Raw genomic sequence first — 23514 nt, 5'->3', positions numbered from 1 at the left:
TCACGATCCAACAGATAATGGATCGATGACTCCTCAACGGTCGAGAAATGATTAAAAAGCTCTTTCCGACAAACCGATCCTTTGAATTGACACTAGAAAATCTGGCAAGTTGAAGATGGTATTTTGGACAAATTTTTCTCGCCATCCAAAGGGCTACTCATAACAAAGACTTCAAACAACCGAGTTTGATCAATATGATGATGTCGAGGGTTGCCCTATGCTTCATGTGATTAATTTCACAAACAAACCGGTTTTATCGGAGGTGATGACGCTTTAAAATGCAAACTTTTCCCTTCTACATTAAAGGGGAAGCGTTGGTATGGTTTAGCTTAATTACCTCCGCTTCTATTCGTCGATTCAAGGACTTAACCGAAAAGTTTTCAAGAGGCGTTTTCATCATAATCTCAAACGCCCAAATGGAGTCCGAAGTTCTTTTCAACATCAAGCAACAACGCGAGGAAACTCTCCGTAGTTTTATCGCTAGCGTTTCCGCTTAAGCCGCGGCTGAGATTTCGAGCAATCCGATCTAATGGTGGTTTACGCTTTTAAAGAAGCTATCTTGTTTGATAAAGATGGGTTATATAACTCTCTTGTTCGATATTCCATCTTCCCGACGTCGCTATACCAACCGAAGTTCAACAATTTATCAATGTTGAAGATGACACGGCTGCTCGAACTTCTGACAAAGATAATAAAGGAAAGGATTTCAATGATCAGCTTAAATAAACGTAAGAATCCGACTTTTGATCAACAAAGAACCCAAATAAGCCTCCGTGATAAGAAAGAAGACTCCACGAAAGCGGGGACCGAAAGCCTTTTATCGATTTTGAATTAACTCCGCTTTAATACCAAATATGCGGTAGTTTATGACAAAATCAAGGATAAAGTCTCCGCTCCTCTCCGCTTTTCCTTTAGCGACGACACTAAAACAACTCGCGATAAATCTTTATGGTGCAAATTTCATAATGATTATGGTCATGAGACGGAGAATTGTCGGTCTTTGCGGGAAGAATTGAAAAACTTGTGCGAATGGGAAACTTGATCAATATGTGCGTAAGAAAGTAACAACTCAAGCTTTAACTATCACCGATCACAATGTCATTAAGGTTGGACATGCCATCATTGATTCATTGTCCAATACTCGAAAACCGCTCGCCGCTCTAAAGTCAAATATCCGTCTAATTTGTAACGGTTAACGGATCAATTTCGTGGAAGGTTTTCGCGACGGAGACTATTGAAGATGAACCATTATGTTTCATCGACCAAGATCTAATGGGCGTGCATGTTCCTCATTATGATGTGTCGTGATAATCGGCGATATCAGTTGTACGCGTGTACAACGATAATGATGACATCGGTAGTTCAGCTAGCGCCATGTTTTCTGGGTGTTATCGCAAAGATTCCTTTTATTGATAACTTGGTCACCCCCCAAAAATGCTTCTATCGTTGGTTTTGATGGTACCGCGAACTCATTCGTTGGAAAGGTGTCTCTCCTGGTCACTCTTATGCGTATGAAGTCAATATTGATTTCTTATTGATGGATTGTAAATCCCCTTTACAATGTCATCCTTGGTCGAGATTGATTCATTATATGGAAGCTGTCGTCTCAACATATCATCAAGCCATCAAGTTCCCATTCAATAAAAGAGTCTGTAAGGTGCGCAGCGATCAACTGGCATCTCTAATTTGCCACGACAATGTTCTCGATGATTATAAGAAGTCTGAAGTTGTTGGACTAACTATTTCGAAGTTCCAACGCCGTCAAATAGCAATTACAAAGATCCGGGACCTTCGGTTTACTCGCCAATAGAAATGTTGAAGGACCCCCGACAAGTTGATCCACTTTTAGAAGTTCAAATTGGCCAACTCCCCTAAAGAGACTACTTTTATTTCAACCGAACTTCCGTAAGAGGAGAGACAAGAGCTTATTTTGTTATCGCGGGAAAATAATCATGTGTTTGCTTGGCTTAATAGAGCAAATGCCTCGTATAGATCCTTCGGTAGCTTGTCATAAACTCGACATTGATCCTAATGCAAAACCGGTTCGACAAAAGCCCCGAAGGATGGCCCCGATAGAAAGATGAAAGTGAAAGACTAAATCGACCGCCTCTTGTCCTGTTAACTTTATAAGGCCCGTGACTTATCCAACATGGATGTCAAATGTTGTCGCAGCCTAAAAAGAACGGAAAATTTACGGTTTGTATCGATTTCACAAATCTCAATAAGGCTTGTCCGATTCATCCAGATCCATTGCCTCAGATATCCGAAATGGTCGATGCAACATCCGGTTTTCAGCGTTTGTCTTTTTGGATGCTTATTCGTTATCATCGATTCCGCTATTCATTGAGGACCAAGAGTTCATCGTGATTCATTACGCACCAAGGCATTTATCGTTACTGTGTAATGCCTTTCGGTCTAAAAAACGCCGGAGCCACATATCAAAAGCTAGTCAACACTATTTTTTCGACCTACTTGAAAGACAATCGAAGCATACATCGATGACATGGTTGTCAAATCTACAAAAGCACCGATCATCTTACCGATTTGCAAGTGTTTTCGGCTGGACTTCCAATGTCAACATGCGTTTGAATCCGCTAAGTGTTCTTTCGGTTTATCATCCGTAAATTCTTAGGATACATGATGACTAGACGCTGAATTGAAGCAAACGGATCAGATTCGAAATGTCCTTGAAATGCCTTCTCCGACGCCAAAGAAAGAAATTCAACGACTTTACGTGACGCTTTGGCGCCCTAAATCGCTTTTATCTCTCGGTATTCGATCGATGCCGCCCTTTTTTCCAAACATTGAAAGACGCAAAGAATTTGGACGGAGGACGCGGAAGTTGCATTTCGCCATTTGAAAGCATACTTAGTCCAACCTCCGTTCTTGCTACCAAAGAACGGGCAGCCTATATAGGTCATATTTAGCCGCCAATCGATCATGCCGTAAGTGCCGCCTTATTTGTCAACGGTGGCGATGGGCGCCCTATATTCTTTGTTAGCAAGACTCTTACAACCTGCTGAAACAAGATATTCTCGAAAGTGGAGAAAATTGCATTGGCTTTGGTTCATGCCGCCCGACGCCTTAAAACTTATTTCCGTGGACGAAGTCGCCAAAGTTTTATAATGAATATCCATCGCGAAAAGCTTTTTTCGTAATGCTCGTGAATCAAGTCGCCTTTGCAGAATGGGAAAGTTACCTTTAGCGCTTTATAGCATTGTGTTTGAAACTCGCACAACCGAGAAAGGACAAGCTTTGGCTTCGCTTAATGGCTGATTTTCCAATTGAGGATATTCTTATGTCCGACGATTACTAGACTAAGAGAATGTCGCCGACAACACGCCATTACCTCGTGGACGATGATTTGCCAAACTTATCGATGTATCCGCCGATTGTTGGATTGTTTACACCGATGGTTCGCGATAATAAGTATGGCTCCGTATTGGGTGTGTAATCTTGCAACCGAATGGAGAAAAAATTGAGAAGTCGGCGTTTGGTTTTGACGCTTCAAATAATGAGGCCGAAAGTACGGTTGTCATTTGCGGTTTCGCGATCGCTTCTTCACTTGGGGGGTGACTAAACTACAATTATTCACAGATTCTAAGTTAGTCGCTAGCCAATTTGGTGGATCGATGCAGCTCGTGGACGATAGAATGGCAGCTTATGTGGACTTAATTCATCGATTGCTCGAAATTTTGATTCTATCAAGATTGCCATCCAGGCCATGACGCGACATACGCGGATTCTCTCGCTTATTTATCCGCGCAGCTTAAGTCGTCGATAAGCCTCGCAGATTACAATTGAATTTCAAAAGGAACCGAAGTATCGACCGTCCATCGAGGATGTGCCGATATGTACATCACTCGAGTTGTTTTTCATCAAGACATTTTCTCGAGGAATCACGCTATGCCAATTTGATATCTCCCCGCGGCCGACTCGAAGCGCTAAGCGTGATCTTGATAATCAAGCTATCATTGCAGAGAAAACGCTTGATCCATAACTTATGCTATCAGATGACCACAATGATCCTATCAATGATATTGTCTCGGTCCATACCGACGACGATCATGAAGCTGACAATGCTCCAGAGGTTCCTGATATAGAGCTAAGTTTTCCACTTACACCTTGTGACGAAGATGATTGGCGTCTTCCTTATATCACATATTTACATGATCACATCTTGCCTCCGGTCATAAAGTGGGTGATCGTGGTCAAACGCGTGATGCTTGGAAATATTGTCTCATATCGACTTCAAACGGTCTCGTTGTAACTTTATCGCAAAGGCACAAGTCTTAACCCTATGCCGTTGTGGTTCGCCAGATTTGAAGGTTTGCTCGCCCCGGGCGGAAATTCATTCAGGCTTATGGGAACCACTCCCCGGGCTTAAGTCTCGCCATAGAGCAATGACACAAGGATACCGGTGGCCGTACATGCAAAAGGATGCTAAGCGTTTTGTCCGAGAAGTGTGTTCCTTGTCGAAATATGCTAACATGGGAAATCTTCAAAGAACGGAACTTCATCCAATCTTGAGCCCTTGGCCGCTTTGCAAAGTGGGGTCTTGACATCGCCGGTCCTCTTCCCGAAAAGCTCCCCGGCAAGTTGTTCGTTTTTTACTCGTCGCGAATCGATTATTTTACCAAGTGGGGTGAAGCTATGCCCTTAGCCCGATCCATGCTTTCGATGTTAAAAATTCTTATGGCGAGACATTGTTTGTCGCTTCGGTATTCCAACATCATTGACTTCCGACAATGGCAAACAATTTGATCTTTGAAGAAATTCGACAATTTTGTTCTCGACTTGAAGATTAATCACAATTTTCGGCACCATACCATCCTCAAGCTAATGGACAAGCCGGGCTACTAACAAATCCATTCTTGCAATGCTCTGCGGCGACTTCAACAGCCAAAGGAAATGGGTTAAGGAACTTCCTCGCGGTTATGTGGGCTTATCGAACCACACCTAAGCATTCAACCGGATTTTCTCCGTTTAATCTTGCTTACGATGCGGAAGCGGTTTTGCCTATAGAGTTGATGACACCAACCACACTAACTTCTAACGTGGAATTGAGTCGAATGATCAAGCACTTGCTCAAGCCAAAGCCTTGATAGATGAGACAAGAGATGTTGGTCTTCAACGGTTAATTCGTTATCAAGTCGATATGAAACGAAAAATATGATAAGAAAGTTCGAATTTAAAGTATTTGAGAAAGATGATCGGGTACTGGTCGAAAAGACGAGGTTGATAGATTCCGTAAATTTGAGAAAACGGACAGTCCATACATCATAGATCGCCCGCCACCAAAGGATCTTATTTTCTCCGAGATTTAGATGGGAATGTTCTCGATAAGCCGTGGAACGCGCTTCATCCGCGCAAGTTCTATAAGTAGATTTTAGTTGTGTTTTTCCGCTATCCCGAGAAATAAAATAATACAATATTTAGTTTGTTTCCGGTTCGGGCATGTATTTTCCGTTGTTATCTTTGCATTTTTAAGACTCGTAATCAATAAAGAAGCGGTTATTTCACTTCCGGCCCAATGGTATGATTTTGGTTTTAGCTTAACCTTATAATCACTACAACAAAATCTGGCGAAATTATCACGTTTAATTTCGCCTAAGTTGAACGCTTTTACGCCGCTTAGTCGTTACTATCGCTACAACAAAATCCTGGAGAAGTTACCACGCGTTTAATTTAATTTCGGCCTAAGTTGAACGCTTTTACGCCGCTTAGTCGTTACTATCACTACATAACATAATCTGGCGAAATTACCACGCGTTTAATTTAAATCGAGTCTAAGTTGAACGCTTTTACGCCGCTTAGTCGTTACTATCGCTACAACAAAATCGGCGAAATTACCACGTTTAATTTTACCTAAGTTGAACGCTTTTACGCATTTTAGCTTAGTCGTTACTATCACTACAACATAATCTGGCGAAATTACCACGTTTAATTTCGTCAGTCTAAGTTGAACGATTTTACGCTCGCTTAGTCGTTACTATCAATACAACATAATATGGCGAAATTATCACGTTTAATTTCGTGAGTCTAAGTTGAACGCTTTTACGCTCGCTTAGTCGCTACTATCGCTACAACAAAATCTGGCGAAATTACCACGTTTAATTTCGTCAGTCTAAGTTGAACGCTTTTACACTCGCTTAGTCGTTACTATCACTACAACATAATCTGGCGAAATTACCACGTTTAATTTCAAAAATCCTAAGTTGAACGCTTTTACGCCGCTTTTAGTCGTTACTATCGCTACAACAAACTCGGGCGAAATTACCACGCGTTTAATTTTGTCGGGCCTAAGTCGAACGCTTTTACGCCGCTTAGTCGATTATCGCTATTAACAAACTCTCGGGCGAAATTACCACGTTTAATTTAATTTAGCCGGGCCTAAGTCGAACGCTTTTACGCTCGCTTGGTCGTTAATATCGCTCTGACAAAATATGGCGAAGTTACCACGTTTAATTTCGTCAATCTAACTTGAACAATTTTACGCTCGCTTAAGTCAGTTACTCACGCTATGTCATCATCTGATGACGTTACCCGTTCGCTTTTGGTTCAAGGTCGGAGCATTTTTTAGCTCAATCTAATTTTGCAAGCTTAAAGTTAGCATTGGGGGTGTTTCATTCTATTTTGTGTCATTTATATAATTCAACAACATTGTCAGTTTTCCACAGGTATGTTATCTGACAACACAATGATATTCAATTGCCAACACATACTTTATTTTATTCAAAAAGAATTTTTAGCTCTATGGTATTACCACGCAAAATCACATGTTCATTGGTTTGGGCAAATCCAATGGTTCCTTACAAACTTTTCGTGATATACAACTCGCATAAATCTTTGTAATTCATCTTCTCATGTTCTAGTTCATCTCCCGTTTCTATAAAAAGTCTCTGTCAATTGTCTTACGGACGATTCACAATGTGCCATTTGCACGTGATCTTGCCAAGCCGCTTCGTTTAAATCGGTCATTCGCTTGTTATTTTTTTTCTGCCTCTTTTCGCAGACGCTTTTAAGTTCGATCTTTGGTCGCCACGAGTGCCTTTAATTCTATCACATCTGCTTTTAAGTGTTTGTGTTCTTCCATTATCTCACAGGCTTTCCCAAAGTCTTCAGATGATCTCTCGCCTTGGCTTCTTCCGTCCGCTTCGGTTAAGTTTTTGTTTTCGTCTTCTAACTCTCTGTTGGTTCCGCTTTTAACGCTTTGTTTGCCTCTTCCAGTTTTCGGTTGAGTATTTTCACTTTTCTATTTCTTCTACGACATTGACTTCATTCGAAGGATACTTTTCTTCGCAACTTTTTCATGAATTTCTTTGGCTCGTACTACCGCCGTTTTAACCTGCGGCGGAAAATATTTGTTTTCATCAATTTTTCAGACTTAAACATAAGTTTGCAATAACTGATAAAAAAATACTATCATACCTGGTTCATAGTATCGAAAATCATTGACAATGCTCTCTCATATTCTCGATGTTCTCCGATGATTCGTCACAGGTTTTGATATTTTTCGAGCCCCTCCATTGGCGTGGTCTCTGGTGATACCTTCGCTTCGTCGTCCAGACTTGAACATCTTTGCTTCATCTACCAATTTCATCGGTTTAGTGTTGGACATAAATTTCTTTACCATCTTAACGCAATAGTAAAAGTCAACGGTCCACTTACTGTTAACAAATTCTGTGGTTTTCCTCCATGAGTTTACCCCGGATAGTACTTGCCAGTGGTGGTTGGATTCTTTGCTCCTGCATTTTGTTTTGCCGTTTGTTTTCTTTCACCGATTTTGTGTTCTTCGCTATACTATCTTTTGTAGGTATCACGGTTTCGTTCTTTTCCCCGCCATTCTTTTCCTGTATATACCAAACCAGAGCGAGATATTACCTCTCCCCACACTTTTACATATATATGTTTTATACGGTACATACCTTTTCCTCTTTATGTTGAGAATGTACTTTATTTCGTCTGGGCTGTTTTGTGCATTGTAGTCTCGTCCCTCGAGGCATCATACATTGTAACGTTGGTTGTCTCTCTTGATCTCCGTTCGCCCGTTTTCTTGTGGAACATTTTCTTTTGTACAATTCGCTATTTGTGTTTGGCAAGCTCAGCACTAATTCTCGCTGTGTTAATTCCTTTCCATCTTCTTTTTCACTATCGCTATCGCTGCCAAATATTGCATTTCTGAGAATCTTATTCTTCTTCGCCATTTCACTATGTGTCTCCTTGGACCTATCGGGCTGTTGTTTGTTACCCCCGTAGTGTCGGAAATCAACAATATCATCAAAGTAGCTCAGATCTACCAATCTTTCGTCAGAACATTCATGAAAGAAGAAACGAAGGTTGTTCTCCACTTCCTTGTCCAATTCAAGGTCTGGTAGTGTACTCGCGTTTTCTGTTAAGACACAAAATACCTCGTGTTAGTCAACCGGTTACTCGTAGTACAGTTTTCAATACTTATGTTTTGGCTTACCTCGAAATTTGTTCGCACTTTAAACTCGGCCGGATTCCACTTCCCGCAAACGGTACATGAAATCTATCCCATCCGGTGTATACTTTTGGGAACCCTTTAAAAGTTCTCGTTTGAATCATTGAATTCAACTTCAAATTTTATGTACCCTTTTTTTCACAAGATGGTTTTCGGTCGTATCAACGCGAAGATTTCTTGAGCCCCAAACCTTCTTAAATTCATTTTGTAAACGGGTGTGCTCGTAAAGATTAACCGTAACGATATTGGCAGTTGTCCCGGTGCAATTTGCCACCACTCCAATAATTGCGCAATTTCTTTGTTCAACGGAATTATATTCCTGCAATTTAATTGTGTGTAAGCCATTACTACTTCATCTTCTTCAATTTTCGTTTCAAATTCGTACACTTCTTCCATCTCAAATTTCTCGAGTCCTAGTATTTTCTGTATTTCCTTAAGCGACCATCGACGCGGTTTCAGGTTGTCGCGGTATATGTCACCTTCTTTCCACCTCACCAAGTCTCCGATCGTCATCGAGTTTTTTTCTTCTCGATTATATTTCATCCGTATAGTACGGTAGTTTCTACAATAAAAAAAATAAGTTAAAAACGAAGTTAGAACTCAACAACCGGGTTCACTAAGTACAAAATGGTGAACCAAGCCACATAAATGGGACACAGGTACGGTGGCCCCCCTTAGAGGGCGCTGCACCATATCGTGTTTTGTTAGGTATCGGTTTGAAATCTCTACAGCAGCGCCTTCATCACCATCTTCTCCAGCCTATCTTTATTATTATTATTTTTTTTTTTATTTTTTATTTTTTTTTTTTTTTTTTTTGTCGCCTCAAAGAGATGTGTCCCAGTTTTCATTGAGGAAGAGAATAAGGTCACACCGCAACCAATGAGTGTGGACGTTCAACTACCTATTCAAGATTTCCAAAACTCAGACATGCTACCACCAGTACAAAATTCGGATATCCATTATAGGGACATGGTAAACTACCAACTCAGGAACTTGCAACCGAGAGTAACGAAGTTGTTGAGGAATCCCATCTTTTGAGTTCAGATAGGCCTGCCACTACAACTACTGTGACTAACAACCCCAGAAATTCCAAAGGCACAACGACGGAAAAGACCGGAGTCTACAAGTTCATCTAGCTGCCAAACTCCAAAGGATAAGGCATACATGCGTGACTTGGATCTATCTGCTCAGAGTGCCTCTTTTTTACCTTTATTAGAAACGGCAACGATTTCATGCCTGGAAATCAAGAACGACTTTGCATGGTCATGCCAAGACCAAACTTCATAACTCTATGGCAAAGGCTACAGCGAAGGCAGTCACTGAAAGAGCTGGACTACTCTATGACTATAGGACGGTTGTCGGCCTTCTCAGATGAGGTCCTCTTCTTCTCTGTCAGTGTTTCTATCAAGGCCCTGTTGCTTTGTGGGCCAGCCCTGCGCCTTCCCGGAAACTGATACAACTTTATATATGAGAAGAGCTTGATGGTAAGGAAACGTACCTACTAGTCTAAGCGAAGACGGCACACAACGCTCGAGCGGCGAGAACGCGGAAGAGGACCCAGTATTTTGTGACTTCAAACCTTTTTCTTAAACCACGATGTTTTGATAAGCGCCAAAGACTTATATAAGGTCGAATTTGTTTTTCGGTTCGATAGGATTCTTTACTAATCCAACTCCATCTCTAATCTCAATTCTTATCTCCTCCACATTCTTATCTCATCCGCACACTTTGAGTCCAATTAGTATTTAACTTCCTTTTATTACTATTATTACTAAACTGCCCCTCCATTTAATTTTTAACGATATAATCCGCGTATCGATATTCCCCTGGCACGCATCGTCGTATTCAAATTTCGTATTATTACGTGACGCATTTGGTACAGTTTTCGTCAATCGAATTTTTTTTTTTTTTTGCAATTTTATTTCTGTGCATATTTTATTTTATTTCTGTGCATTTTCGGCCATCTTTTATTGCGTCCCGTATACGTTAGTTTGACATTATTTCGTTCCCGATAATTCACGAATTTTTTTCGACAGTCAATTTTCCAATTATTTCTTTTCGCACGACACTTCGTTATCATTCCGATCATTTTTCTTTCTTCTTTGCCATATGAACTTTGTTCACATGCCAAAGAGGGGGCGGTGTTTCGACCCCCACCTACGTGGCAAACGTCCATTGGTAGGAGTCTCCACTTTATTCGTTTGATCGGCCGGGGCTAAAGCCCATTCGCAATATCATGGATCAATGTGTATTGGGCCCATTAACTCATATGGGCTAATTTGAACCTTAGCCACATGACTTGCCACTAATGTACGTTGATTTATGTCCAGATTCATTTCTTATCAAAAAGATAATTATCAGTTGAAAGTTATAGTCTATCACAATTACTCAAGCTACAAGATTACTTAAGCTACAAGGACTCTCTACTCTACCTATATAAATACCAAATTATTTTTCATACAGAACTACATTCTTGAGACTTGATCCCACTGATAATTTGGGTATGTAGGCAACCGCAAGGTACAGTCTCATCATTCCCCCGATCACCATCATTTTAATTAATTACTTTTTAACGCTTCTTCTTTTTTCATCAACACTTGGTGTTTTGATCATATTTGGTCGAAACATTCTCCTCAATTAATCCAAACTGTAATGTCTCTTTATTCCATTGTCATTCACATATGAATAGTTTCGGCTTGTAATTATGACCTCTTATGTTACAGGTACACCTCGATTACCTTGAAGCAGGTGCAGATATTATTCTCACGGCATCTTATCAGGTAGTTGGGCTAGCTTTGTCTATTTTTTTTTTCAGTTATGTAAGTAATATATTTTTAAGAAGAAGATCCCATCATCTTTTTGTGTGTGACACATGCTACTATTCAGGGGTTTGAATCTAAAGGCTTGTCAAAAGAAGATACTGAAGCATTGCTGCAGAGAAGTGTTAAAATTGCATGTGAGGCACGAGATACATACTATGAGAGATGTGTAGAGCATTTGTCTGATGGAACAAAAAATGGAAATATTCTCAAGCACCGGCCTATTTTGGTCGCAGCCTCTGTAGGAAGCTATGGGGCATATTTGGGCATTTGGCCGATGGGTCTGAATATGAGTATGTTACTCTGTCTTTCTTTAAAAGGTCTAAAACGTTTTCTTCACAAATTCGTAAACACAAACAAGAACTCAAGTAAAAAACTAACTACATAGCTATGAATCAAGTATGAAGATTATACCCATTACCCAAATCTTAAAAACAAAGAATCAAACCATAAGACAGCACAGTTAAACAAAAGTTAAGTTAAAATGGGTAATAAAAAAGTTCTTATTACCTTAAACACGTTGTTTCCTCAAATTATCAAGAGTCTCCTGGTGGTAATGGTCATTCAATGAAGAAAAATCAAATCTTGCAACTGCCAATAAAACATCACCATATATCAGCTAAACACATTAAAAACTTATACATTACAACATTGAAATAAACATAACATTACCAGATAACCCAGCCTTTAAACATGATTCAAGGATTTCCACAGATCGCGATTTGGGCCCAAGTGTTCCAACGATTTTAGTCAAATATGGTAAAAAGCTTAATACGTTTTAAAACTCATTTTTCATCATTATAACGTTTTAAGCATAGGAAGAATAATTTTTTAAAAAAAAAGGTGGCTCACAATGTTGTATTTTAGAGGGGGAAGAAAGAGAACAGCCGGAAGTAGAAAGAGAACAGTGAAAAAAGAAAATAAAGTTTTTAGTTTTTGAAGCCCAGGAGAGTGTGCCCAACGATAATTTTAAATTTGGGATCTACTTTAAAAAAAAATAGAGTCTGCCTTGAGAGATATGGAGTCCGTATATAGTCCTTCCCACTAATAATCTTGGCGACTTGGCGTAAGTTCGTAAAAATGCGAAGACAGAAATATTGATACCCCGATAGTTTTATTTTAATAAATTTTGCCTTTAACAAATTTTGCTTAGTAAAATTGTATCTTTTTGGAGATTTATATGGATATCATATCTCTATAATTAAAAAAGATTAATCACGTGATATACTTGAACAACCCGATCTTTAAAACTTTAATTGCTCATCGTCCAAGTCGCTTCTGGCCTGTTATGCGAAGCCAAAACATGAGTCGTCATTTCTCAATACTCAACTTGTGGGATTTATTATTTTTTTTAGAGCAATCTGCTTGTGGATAAGGAACCAACATTTCTGCAAAAACATTTCTTTCACGCTCCACCTATGCGAGTTGGGGCAGGAAATGATGGGCAAAACAAGTTGACTTTTGTAGTAGGTAAGAAACCTGTCACTTTCTTGCTCTATTCTAAATCAGCTTTGGTAGTTTGGTATACATCCCCTTCGTTGTTCCGGCTTAGCTTAATTGGCTTGGTCAGTTGGTCATGGTTGGTAAGGGTATGCTACCAAATGTTTTGACCAAAAATTCTAATTTAAAATGACTACAAGAGTTCCCCAAATCATTAATCCATTCAAAATTCGATAAATTAGAAGTTACAAAGGACATTATATATTGTGGGAGGTTGTATTTTTGCATGAAGTGGCTTAAATAATTAAATCATCCACTGCTTCGATGTGACAAGTACATTATAAAAATTATTGAAGTGGATGTGGAAGTAGCAAAATCCATGAATATTTGCCCTTCTAATGTTTTCGATTTTTTTTATCAGATAATGTTGTCATTGTTGTGTTAACTGTTAACTATTGTTACCCAAAAAAAAGTTGTTAACTATTGTTAAGTGTTGGCGTATATGTTCTTTCCAGTATATTACGTACCCGATCAAAACCAAAGACGTTGTAAGTTGATTAGAACGTGACACCTCGTTGTGTGGGGGAACTGGGGATAAAGTTCAAGATTATTACCTTCCCCAATATTTTGGTTGGGGATAAATACTTCAAATACAATAAACATTATTTCTAAGTTAAAATTTCCCAATATAATACATTTTAAGCGGAAAAAATAAAATAAAATACAGGGTAGGGATTAGCACTCAAAAATTTCAGTACTCAACCAATCTCTCAACCTGATCCACGCATTGAGCCTTTGAGAAAGAGCAATCAAGCTAAGAGGGAATTGATTTATATCAATTGATCACCGAGCATAAGAGAGAAAATTATTTTCCCAATGATATAATATTGTTGTAGGATGGACATGCCAACTACCAAAATTGGTAAAACACTAAATTTTTTGGGCGATGATACTAAAAGTCTGGGCCACGTCGGTTGTTAATCTCATTTAAAACAAACTTGCTCATAAAAAAAAAAGTTTGGCAATAATTTTTAGTTGGTTTTTGCCAAAAATTGAAAATATATATAGATACTTATGACAGTGGGTTTTTTTGTTAGAGTTTGGTTGTGTTGCAGACTTGCAGGGCATGCTCCGGTACATGTGTTTATGTGAAACTGATCAAATCAGACTGTCCCATTTGAACAATCGTGCATAAATCAAGTTCGATTAGGAAAAAAAAAAATACAAACTTCTTGGCAATATTGAATTCAACCCATTTTTAATCAAAATACATTTGGTTTCCCCAACCAAACACATCCTAAATTTCCAACCAGTATATTACTTTTGACTGATAGGTTTTAAAGTGCAGTTCTAAATTTCATTGTTAATATTTAAAGAGCATATATTCAGTGTAAGAAATAATGCAACTTCAATACTTCATAAACCATAAAAATTATTGTCATGCTACATAAAAGTATTAGTATAGAAAATCAGAGGTCATCAAAATAGTTTCCCAATCCATTAACTACAATTGGTTGAACTTAATCACACAATCGCAATGCTGTCAAGTCTCAACAAAATCAGAAACCATAATGATGTTTTAGACATATTAATTAGTCTCTATGTTAAGTATATGTTTTTTTGCCGTTTTGGTATCAATTTGTTTAATCAAAAGAAACATAACATATATCTGTACTTTCATTCTTGGTTATGCATCGCAATACATATTGGTGGATCAAGAAAGCGGTATTGGTATATTGTATATAACCTTCATTTTTTTTTAAGGATAATTTCTAGTAAGCAAAAGAAACGGTTACAATGAAAGAATTATTAGAACTGGAGGCACTATTGTGCAAGTTTCCTCATTACATTGTTAAGGCACGAATCTAAAGTAGGTTGCGTTTTGGTCTTCGAGCTTTGATATAGTTATACAAAATACATCTCAACATGACTGTACATTCGTTATTGAATACATAGAAATTCAATATGATACTCTGTGTCTCTATTTGCAATTTCAAAACTTTTACCAACCAAAATTATAAACAAACGATATAGTGGTGAACTATTTTATACTATCATCATAGTTCGGGATTTCAAAATTAATAGAATTCCAACTGTTTTGTTGAAACTTGCAAGGTGAGCAAAGTAACTGGAAAACATATAACTTTGCCGAAAATTGTTTTCCTTTTTCTAAAAATATGAACATTTAACAACAAATTAAGAAAATGCTATTCAATTTTATATAAATCAATACATAATTGTCTATAATGATGAAATCAATTGAAGAAATTACAATTGGAAGTTAGATCTTGTCATCTTTGTACTTCGCTCCGGCGACAAACAAACGAAATCAACTGACTGTAGGTGGAGGGGAAAACTTAGAGAGTTAGAGGGGTGTTTGGATCATATTTATTTATTATCAATAAATATTTATTAGTGAGAAAACTTTTTTTGAATAAATAAACATGTTTGGTCTCTATTTTTGTAAAAAGTAATTTTTCACCCAAAAACATTTATTATTCCGAAAAAATTGTTTTATGATAAATAACAAAAACTTGTTTTTCAAATTAAAAAATATGTTTTTTTTTTGTCGTTGTGTGGGCTTGTTGCACTCAAGGCAAATGGACTGCCTAGGTATTAGGACCAAATGCCACGATATTTCGCAAAATCTGCTAGTTTTAATAAGAATATTTTTTTAGAAAAATCTCAACCAAACATGTTTGTTCAAAAATTGATTTTAGAATAAAATTTTTTTTCAAAAAAACACATTTTAAGAAAAAATAAGATCTAAACACCCACTTAGGTTTTACAAAACCATTTGGTTTTGGTGAAAATAGTCGAGTTTGTGAAGTATTCGATTGATTTCGTTAATTAATCGTCGGGTATCCGGTTATTTGCAGAATTGCCACTGACAGTAAATTCCAAAATATATCATTTTGATGTCAATATAATTTTTTGAAAAACCGACATATCATATGGAATTCCGGTATCTGTTCGGAATCACGAACCATGACTAGCATACAATCTAGTAAGTAAAATTAGAAAATCGTGAAATGAGTAACGGAAAGAAAAAAAAGGTCTTACATTAACCAAGACACTCGGAAAGCCAAAGCCGAATGAAGAGCCGATGACGTGACTACAACATCAGAGTGAGTAACAGGTTAGTCCAGTCACCTTTGTGGTAGGTGAAGCTTACTTGAACACTGGTCAATCCGGTGACAAATGTTAGGTGAAGCTTACACGGACGAATATGAGATCATTAGTAGTCAACATGACATTCATCCAACCACACCACCAACAGCACCACCAATGCCAAAACATCTTCACCAACCCATATTTCTCCTCTTCCCATTACACCCTTACAAAATGAATAAGTTCCCAATTCTGCCCATTTCCACCAGCTTTCCTACCTTCACCTCTACTTGTATTAAACCTTCACTCCATTCAACACCAAACTCAAACCCACCAAACAACTTCTCTCCACCCTCTAGCTCCCTCCTCATTTCCAACTTTTCATCTCCTTCACTTTCTCCCTCCACTTTTCTTTCTAATGGCAAGCATATTGGAGCCTCAAGAAAGTATTTTTCGATCAAAACTCCCGGATATTTACATCCCAAATCATCTCCCACTACATACATATTGTTTCGAAAATATTGCGCAGTTTAGTACCCGCCCATGTATAATAAATGGTCCCACGGGCAACACATACACTTACGAAGAGGTGGAGCTCATTGCGCGAAAAGTGGCGTCAGGCCTAAATAAAATTGGTATTCAACAAGGCCAAGTGATCATGCTCTTACTTCCAAATTCGCCCGAGTTCGTATTCGCCTTTCTTGGTGCATCATATCGCGGCGCGATTATTACTACGGCTAATCCTTTCTACACAGCTAGTGAGATAGCAAAACAAGCTAAGGCATCCGACACTAGACTCATTATCACACTAGCTTCATATGTTGATAAATTGAAGGAACTAGCCCAAGATGAAGAAGTGAAAATTATGTGCATAGACTCACCTCCAGAAGGCTGTTTACATTTCTCTGAGTTAAGTCAGTCTGATGAGACTGAATTACCTGAGGTGAAAATACGTCCAGACGATATCGTGGCGCTACCTTATTCGTCAGGGACAACCGGGTTACCTAAAGGTGTGATGTTAACACATAAAGGTTTAGTCACCAGTGTTGCTCAACAAGTAGATGGAGAGAATCCCAATTTATATTTTCATCAAGATGATGTGTTATTATGCGTGTTACCATTGTTTCATATCTACTCACTCAACTCAGTGTTGCTATGTGGGTTAAGAGCTGGCGCGGCAATTTTAATTATGCCAAAATTTGAGATAAAACAATTGATGGAATTGGTTGAAAAATATAAGGTTACTATTGCGCCTTTCGTTCCGCCGATTGTTTTAGCGATTGCGAAGAGCCCAGATGTCGAGAAATATGATCTTTCTTCTATAAGAATATTGATGTCGGGTGCTGCACCCATGGGAAAGGAGCTTGAAGATACAATGAGAAGAAAGCTTCCTATTGCCAAGCTAGGACAGGTTAGTCTTTTTCGAATATTTCACTTTAATTTTTGACTTTCGATACTGGTTAGAGCTTTTTTGAATTTAGCACAGTTTTTTTTTTTTTTTTTTTTGTTGGAATTTATTCTCCATAGACTACTCCTTATTTCCATTGAGAAGTGGAAACAGCCGTCCTTGTAGCTAATAGTCTAATACCAACCAAAACCAATAGATCTTGTTATCCCACGTGGTGAAAGCCATCACAATCATTTTTCTTATTTAATTAGGCTGCAGCACTAAACGCTAGGCAGTAATTTGGTGCTATTCCGTCGGATTTAACCATTGCCAATGACAAATGTAAATGTTTTCATTTCTGATACATAAATTACGATACGATTCCTTTCAGGAGACTCCCTAGGTCTCTAACTATTGACTTGTCTCAAGATATACGTTGGTATATGTTTCCTTCAATCAATTAATCAATTGATTCTGATAGGGCGTGCTGGCCACTAATCCGATACTCTTTTGAAAGACAACTTTACTGGATTTTATCACATAATTTCGTCGTTATTTGACTATGCAGGTTTTTTTTGGTAACTGATTATGTAGGTTGTTCCATACCATTTTAGAGTAAAGATTAATTTTTGTAGGCTGATATAATTCAATCTGGGCGTGCTAAACAATGGATACTGCAAAATGAATTTAAGGACGCTGCAAAAAGTGCATTCCGCGCCTAAAACAATTAATGATAAAGGATTAGATTTCCATATTTAGCTGGTAGTTTGGTGATATATCATGATGAATTTGCAATCACAATGGTCAATTGTGGTATTTCTTGTATGCAACTATGGATACATGTTTTCCTTCTAATGGAGATTCTTTCGTTCCGTAGGGTAGTCTGTGGTCCGGATAACGAACATTATATAATCTATTTACAAATATGCACCCCGGGTCATTTCCATTTAGCATTTTTCTCACTCTGCAAAATTTTGGAACTTGACTCTAAGATACATAATTAAAAACAATATTATGAATTTATGATAAATTTCTTTTAGTGTAGTGTGTGAAAAATGTTGACATATATTAGTTTCTAATATATTAATAGAATTGACTATTTACATAAATTCGAGCCTATAAATAAATTGACAATTTAATTTGGTATTGAAACCATTGATAACATATTAATAGAACTGACCATTCACATAAGTTCGAGTTTATGAAGAAATTGACAATTTAACAAAAAAAAATATTATGTTTAAAATCTCACAATGGTAATGCGGGTATGAATGTAATTCTTGGTAGGAAGGAATCCAAACATGATCCCAAAATTTGGCACCTTAAAGTAAACAATAACAAAGTGTTTCCAATTCCCGGCCCTGAAGATTAATTTTTTTTATATTGGTATATATTTTCTTACAATTAGATTAGTGTATAGAGTTTGAAAATAAGGAACTGATTGAGATAAATGGTGACAGGGATATGGAATGACAGAAGCAGGTCCCGTGTTGTCCATGTGCTTGGCATTTGCAAAAGAGCCGTTGGATATCAAATCCGGATCATGCGGAACCGTAGTTAGGAATGCTGAGATGAAGATTATTGATATCGAGAATGGCACCTCTCTACCACGAAATGAATCCGGAGAGATTTGCATTAGAGGAGACCAAATTATGAAAGGTATTATTTATAGCGTTGTTTTCTTAATTTACTTTGCAAGTAAACTTGTCCACGGTGAGGCTAGTGTTGATGAAATAAATAACGTTTGTTTGTTTGTTTTTGTTTTTTTTTTCAATTTTTTGAGATTCAGAATAGCAAATCGATTTTTATTAAGAAAATTTTATTTGTGCAAAAAATACAGTATATGTAGTTATGTACACACTACACACAGATAAAAAGAATGGTCATTTTCTAGTTGGACCTTGGACTGCCTTAGAGCATCTCCAATGGAGTGTGTAAATCTACACCTCCACATAGGTTCCATGTAGGCGCCACTAGGATTTTACACTCTTATTTCTAAAGTAATAAATATACACCTCATGGCTCTTCCAATGGTGGTGTGGAAATAAAGAGTAAAACGACAGACGTTAACCGTCGCAAGTTTGCAAAAGAAAATTTTAAGAGGAGAACGCACGTCACTTTAACCCACGTCCGTATTCTAGAAATCTGAAAACAAGAGTAGCGACGGTCATGGGCCGTCGCAAATGAAATATTTTAAGTACCCACATCTGTTGAAGTGGCGTCCGAATTTTAAAAACCCTCCCACGACATTTAAAGCTACGTCCGTGTTTCTTATTAACTAATAATCTGGGAGGGGAATTTCCACCAAATTTTAACAACTAATAGCTATTGTATACGGTTTACACCCTCCATTGGAAAGGGTTTTTTCAAAATAGGGGTGTAAATTTTACACATTATACACTTTACACCCTCCATTGGAGATGCCCTTAGGAATATACATTGAGTAAAAGGACACAAAGTACTATGAAATCATAAAGGACATTCTCACCGACCCGTCATTATACATGATGATCTGCCCCCTATTGTTGTTTGAGACTTTGAATTGTTTTAGGAGCGGAAGTCCTTAGGGGTTATTAAATATTTATGTATATTAGAAAATCTAGTGTCCGCATTAGAGAGAGAGGTGTAGTTAATGTAGGCCACTCACACTAAAAAACATCAGGAAGTACTGTGCAAAGGCCTAGATTCATGCGTACCGGTGCAGACTGCAGAGTAGGGCTATCAATGGGCCGGACTTGAATAGGACACACCTAGGTCCAGACCCAGCCCAAATCATATTTGATATTTTGAGTCCATGCCCAACTTAGGTCCTATTGGGCAAGTTTGGATTCGGGTCAGGCCTAGATCCATTAGCAATACATGAGAACTGTTATTTTTGTCTAAAATTTAATTAAATTTGTAAGTGGTAACAATCAAATCTACAACTCTTGCTTCCAATTTTCTATGTCAACTTTCAATAAATATAATATATATATTAATAATATTAAATATAAAACACATAAACTATTATAGATTTCGGGGCGGGCTATTATCGGATCGGACATAAGTATGTCTAGACCTGGCCCAAAAATTTTAGCGAGCTAAATTTAAAATCTAAGTCCTTATCTTATCGGTTCGGATTCAATCAGACTTCAGACTTGTCCCGGCCCATTGACAGCCCTAAGTCTGAGTACTCTAGAACTGCTATTTATATATAAACATAATTCAAACAGAAAAAGGAAGGGCATAACCTTGTGCTTTATCCTGTTTCTGGTTGCCGTTGATAGTGTTACATCATTTACTCCTCTATTAATTGGAGAATTAAGGAGAAACAGTGTATAGAAAAATTTCTCTGGTATAGGTGGTTTTGGTGCAACTTGTTGCAATTATTGTGTCATCTTGTTGACAACAACTCTAGGCGCGGCATTTATTCATCTCAGAGTGTCGAAGCTTCTTCATTGTGTTTCACCTTCGTGACTTTGCATCGGATCATTTTCTTTTACTTATATCCAAGTCTTTTTGGTTGGCAAGTATCTGTCTATTTTGAGTACGTGTTGATTCGAATACTTTGATGCCACAAAGCTCCCATAACCCTGGTTCAATCGTGAATTCAAAGTGGAAAGGAGCCACATATACACCATATATACATCCGTTTCTCATGATCTCATCACCCAATCTGAGGAAAAGAATTAGATATCTGGACTATCAGCGATATGTCACAAAAATCCCAGACATGGTACACCTGAAATTTTGAGATCATGTTGATTGCCATTTGCCCATTTTTAAGGGAATTGACGCAAAATATTATGTGAACTGTCGTGGAATAACAGTTATTCTTGAGTCAAGACTTTCTCTAAATAAAAGTCGGTTTTCCGAAAGACCAAAAACGCAAAATGAAGGTCACAGATAATATGGATATTCGCAGGCAGTTGGAACTTTGAAGCACACATAGGATCTTTGGGGTTGGTAAACAACAGAAGTCTAGATGCGCAGAGTTTCATCCTGATGTGTTGAAATAAAAATGAAATCAAAGTTGGTTGTTGGTGATTTGGTTGGTGCCTTAGGTGGTCGACCCACCAACTTCAGCTGCTTTAATTATACTAGCGTATCTATACACGATCGACGTGTAGTCGTGTACTATCTATAAAAAGCCCAGCAGAAATTGTTGATTTAAAACTTACATTTTAATTAATATTTGTACTCTTATTAAATATCAGATTTTATATTTTAGATGTAGATAGGATACTGTAAATAGAAAAAAGCAATGAGAATAAAATTAGAAAAATAAAAATCCAGTCGACCCAAACAATACTGTTACATAAAGAGTTTTCTTTACAGAATATAAAAAAATAGATATGTGTCTTTTTCTTTAAAGAAATTTATGTGTCTTTTTCTTTTGTGGGCCAAAGGGCACACCTCCTATACGACAAAACCGGACAATATGACTATGACCGGGAGTCGAAAACATTGAAAACAATAGGTAAACTACAAGGTGCCTGTTATATCGGAGTGCGCATTGTTGTATTGAATTATTGCTTGATGGAATCTCTGGTACAGTACTACAGTGACATATATTATAATATAAATAAAAGTAGACATAATAGTCTACTGTTTTTGTTTCGACGATAAGATAAGAGTTCGTCTACCACGAGGATATCCCTATAGGAACGCCAGCCGAGACCGTTGGATCCGAGATCTAACGGTCCGAAAATAAAAAACAAACCCATATTTTCTCTCTTTCTTTTTGTTTTTGATTTTCGGACCGTTGGATCTCGAGATCCAACAGTCTTGAAAGTTGAAACACTCATTCTTATAGGAATATCCCGTGGTAGCCCAAATCATAAGATAATAGTTTACTTACGTAAAATGCTATTTATTTCAGGTTATCTCAATGATCCCAAGGCCACAGCTAATACTATAGACAGAGATGGATGGCTACACACGGGCGATGTTGGTTTCATTGACGATGATGACGAACTTTTCATTGTTGACCGGTTAAAGGAACTGATCAAGTACAAAGGTTTCCAAGTTGCTCCTGCTGAACTTGAAGCTCTCTTAATTAACCACCCCAACATATCCGATGCTGCTGTAGTACCGTAAGTATACCTGCATTGTATTGTAAGTTTGTAACAGTGTAAAAGACATTGTATTATATATAACTTCATTACTTATATGAAAATGCTTACATTGCATTCTTTTTTCCTATATTTCAGAATGAAAGATGATGCAGCTGGAGAAGTTCCAGTGGCATTTGTTGTGAGATCCAACGGTTCTCAAATATCAGAGGAAGAAATTAAGCAGTACATCTCCAAACAGGTAATTTACAGCTCCTGCAAAATTGTAGCAGAGTCCGTTTACATTTAATTACACCAATTGATGCCATGTCTTGATGGCACTTTTGATGGCCCCTTATTAAGAACCTTAAAGCGCCGGCCATTAGCCAAGTTGTTACATCGTAAGCCCTACATGGGGGCCCGTAACTTTTTGTGTATGGTAGAAAGTCAGCATAAACACCTACATTTTCATGCTGCTAATTTAGTTGATCTCATTTCAATGTTGTGTGATGATGCAGGTGGTCTTCTATAAAAGGATAAACAAAGTATTCTTCTCAGAAACCATTCCGAAGGGGCCATCTGGCAAGATCTTAAGGAAGGAACTAAGGCAAATATTAGCAGCTGGTGTCCCAAGTTAGCTCTAAGTCATGTTTCCATACCCACCACACTGTATTAAAAGAAGGGGCAGATCTTGTAACTTATTTCTCTATCTGAGTATAAAGAGAAGCAAAACGATTTGTCCCTTTTATAGTGTTTTTATTTTAAAATTGGTTTGGAGTTTGAACTAAATTCGTGGTTCATTTGCTTCCAAATGAGTCAAAAAATATAATGACGTAATTTGGTAACTAAATCTAAACAAATTCAAACAAATTGGAAAAGAGAGAGGTTTATCTTAATTCCGGCTGTGAACTCCGGTCGAACTCATCTTCTTCACTCCCATTTTTACCTCTTTTATCCAATTTCACTTTCAATCTATGATATTTCATTTCGATAAAGTTACAAAAACTTATTTATAAGTGGGACTTTTGCGTTGTGGAACGGTTTAGAAATCGAAAAGCATTTAGACTTGCATGGTTATATCCAGAACACCCACATTTTAAATCTGTTTCTGGCCTTTGATCCTTATAGCCAACGTAAATTCACTTGTCAAACACAGGAAGCAAAATGACATAAGGAGCAAGTTATGAAATCTCGTTTCCTTCCCCTTTTGAACAATTAATCATGTTTTAAGACGTAGAC

At 37.7% G+C, this 23514-nt stretch overlaps 1 protein-coding gene across 1 annotated transcript; it reads left to right on the top strand.

Moving 5' to 3' along the window:
• The first annotated feature begins 16136 nt into the window (after positions 1-16136).
• Positions 16137-23125, top strand: LOC147508774 (4-coumarate--CoA ligase 1-like). The gene is made up of 5 exons (XM_086601158.1): positions 16137-17266; positions 18703-18901; positions 22104-22317; positions 22435-22537; positions 22794-23125. The coding sequence occupies exons 1-5, from the start codon at positions 16274-16276 to the stop codon at positions 22911-22913; spliced, it is 1629 nt and encodes a 542-aa protein (XP_086457284.1). The 5' UTR covers positions 16137-16273; the 3' UTR covers positions 22914-23125.
• Positions 23126-23514: the final 389 nt, after the last annotated feature.

The sequence above is a fragment of the Coptis chinensis genome, chromosome 3 (assembly GCF_015680905.1).
Source record: "Coptis chinensis isolate HL-2020 chromosome 3, ASM1568090v1, whole genome shotgun sequence".
In the NCBI taxonomy this organism is placed as follows: domain Eukaryota; kingdom Viridiplantae; phylum Streptophyta; class Magnoliopsida; order Ranunculales; family Ranunculaceae; genus Coptis; species Coptis chinensis.
The sequence above is the reverse complement of the archived record's forward strand: the minus strand, read 5'-3'. Positions and strand labels throughout refer to the sequence as shown.

What these genes read in the sequence shown, in the direction of transcription:
- LOC147508774 (XM_086601158.1), top strand. Translation starts at nt 16,274, where the DNA reads ATGGCAAGCATATTGGAGCCTCAAGAAAGTATTTTTCGATCAAAACTC. An exon ending in TCCGATGCTGCTGTAGTACC is followed by an intron (nt 22,318 to 22,434) that starts GTAAGTATACCT and finishes CCTATATTTCAG; the next exon opens with AATGAAAGATGATGCAGCTG. An exon ending in AGCAGTACATCTCCAAACAG is followed by an intron (nt 22,538 to 22,793) that starts GTAATTTACAGC and finishes GTGATGATGCAG; the next exon opens with GTGGTCTTCTATAAAAGGAT.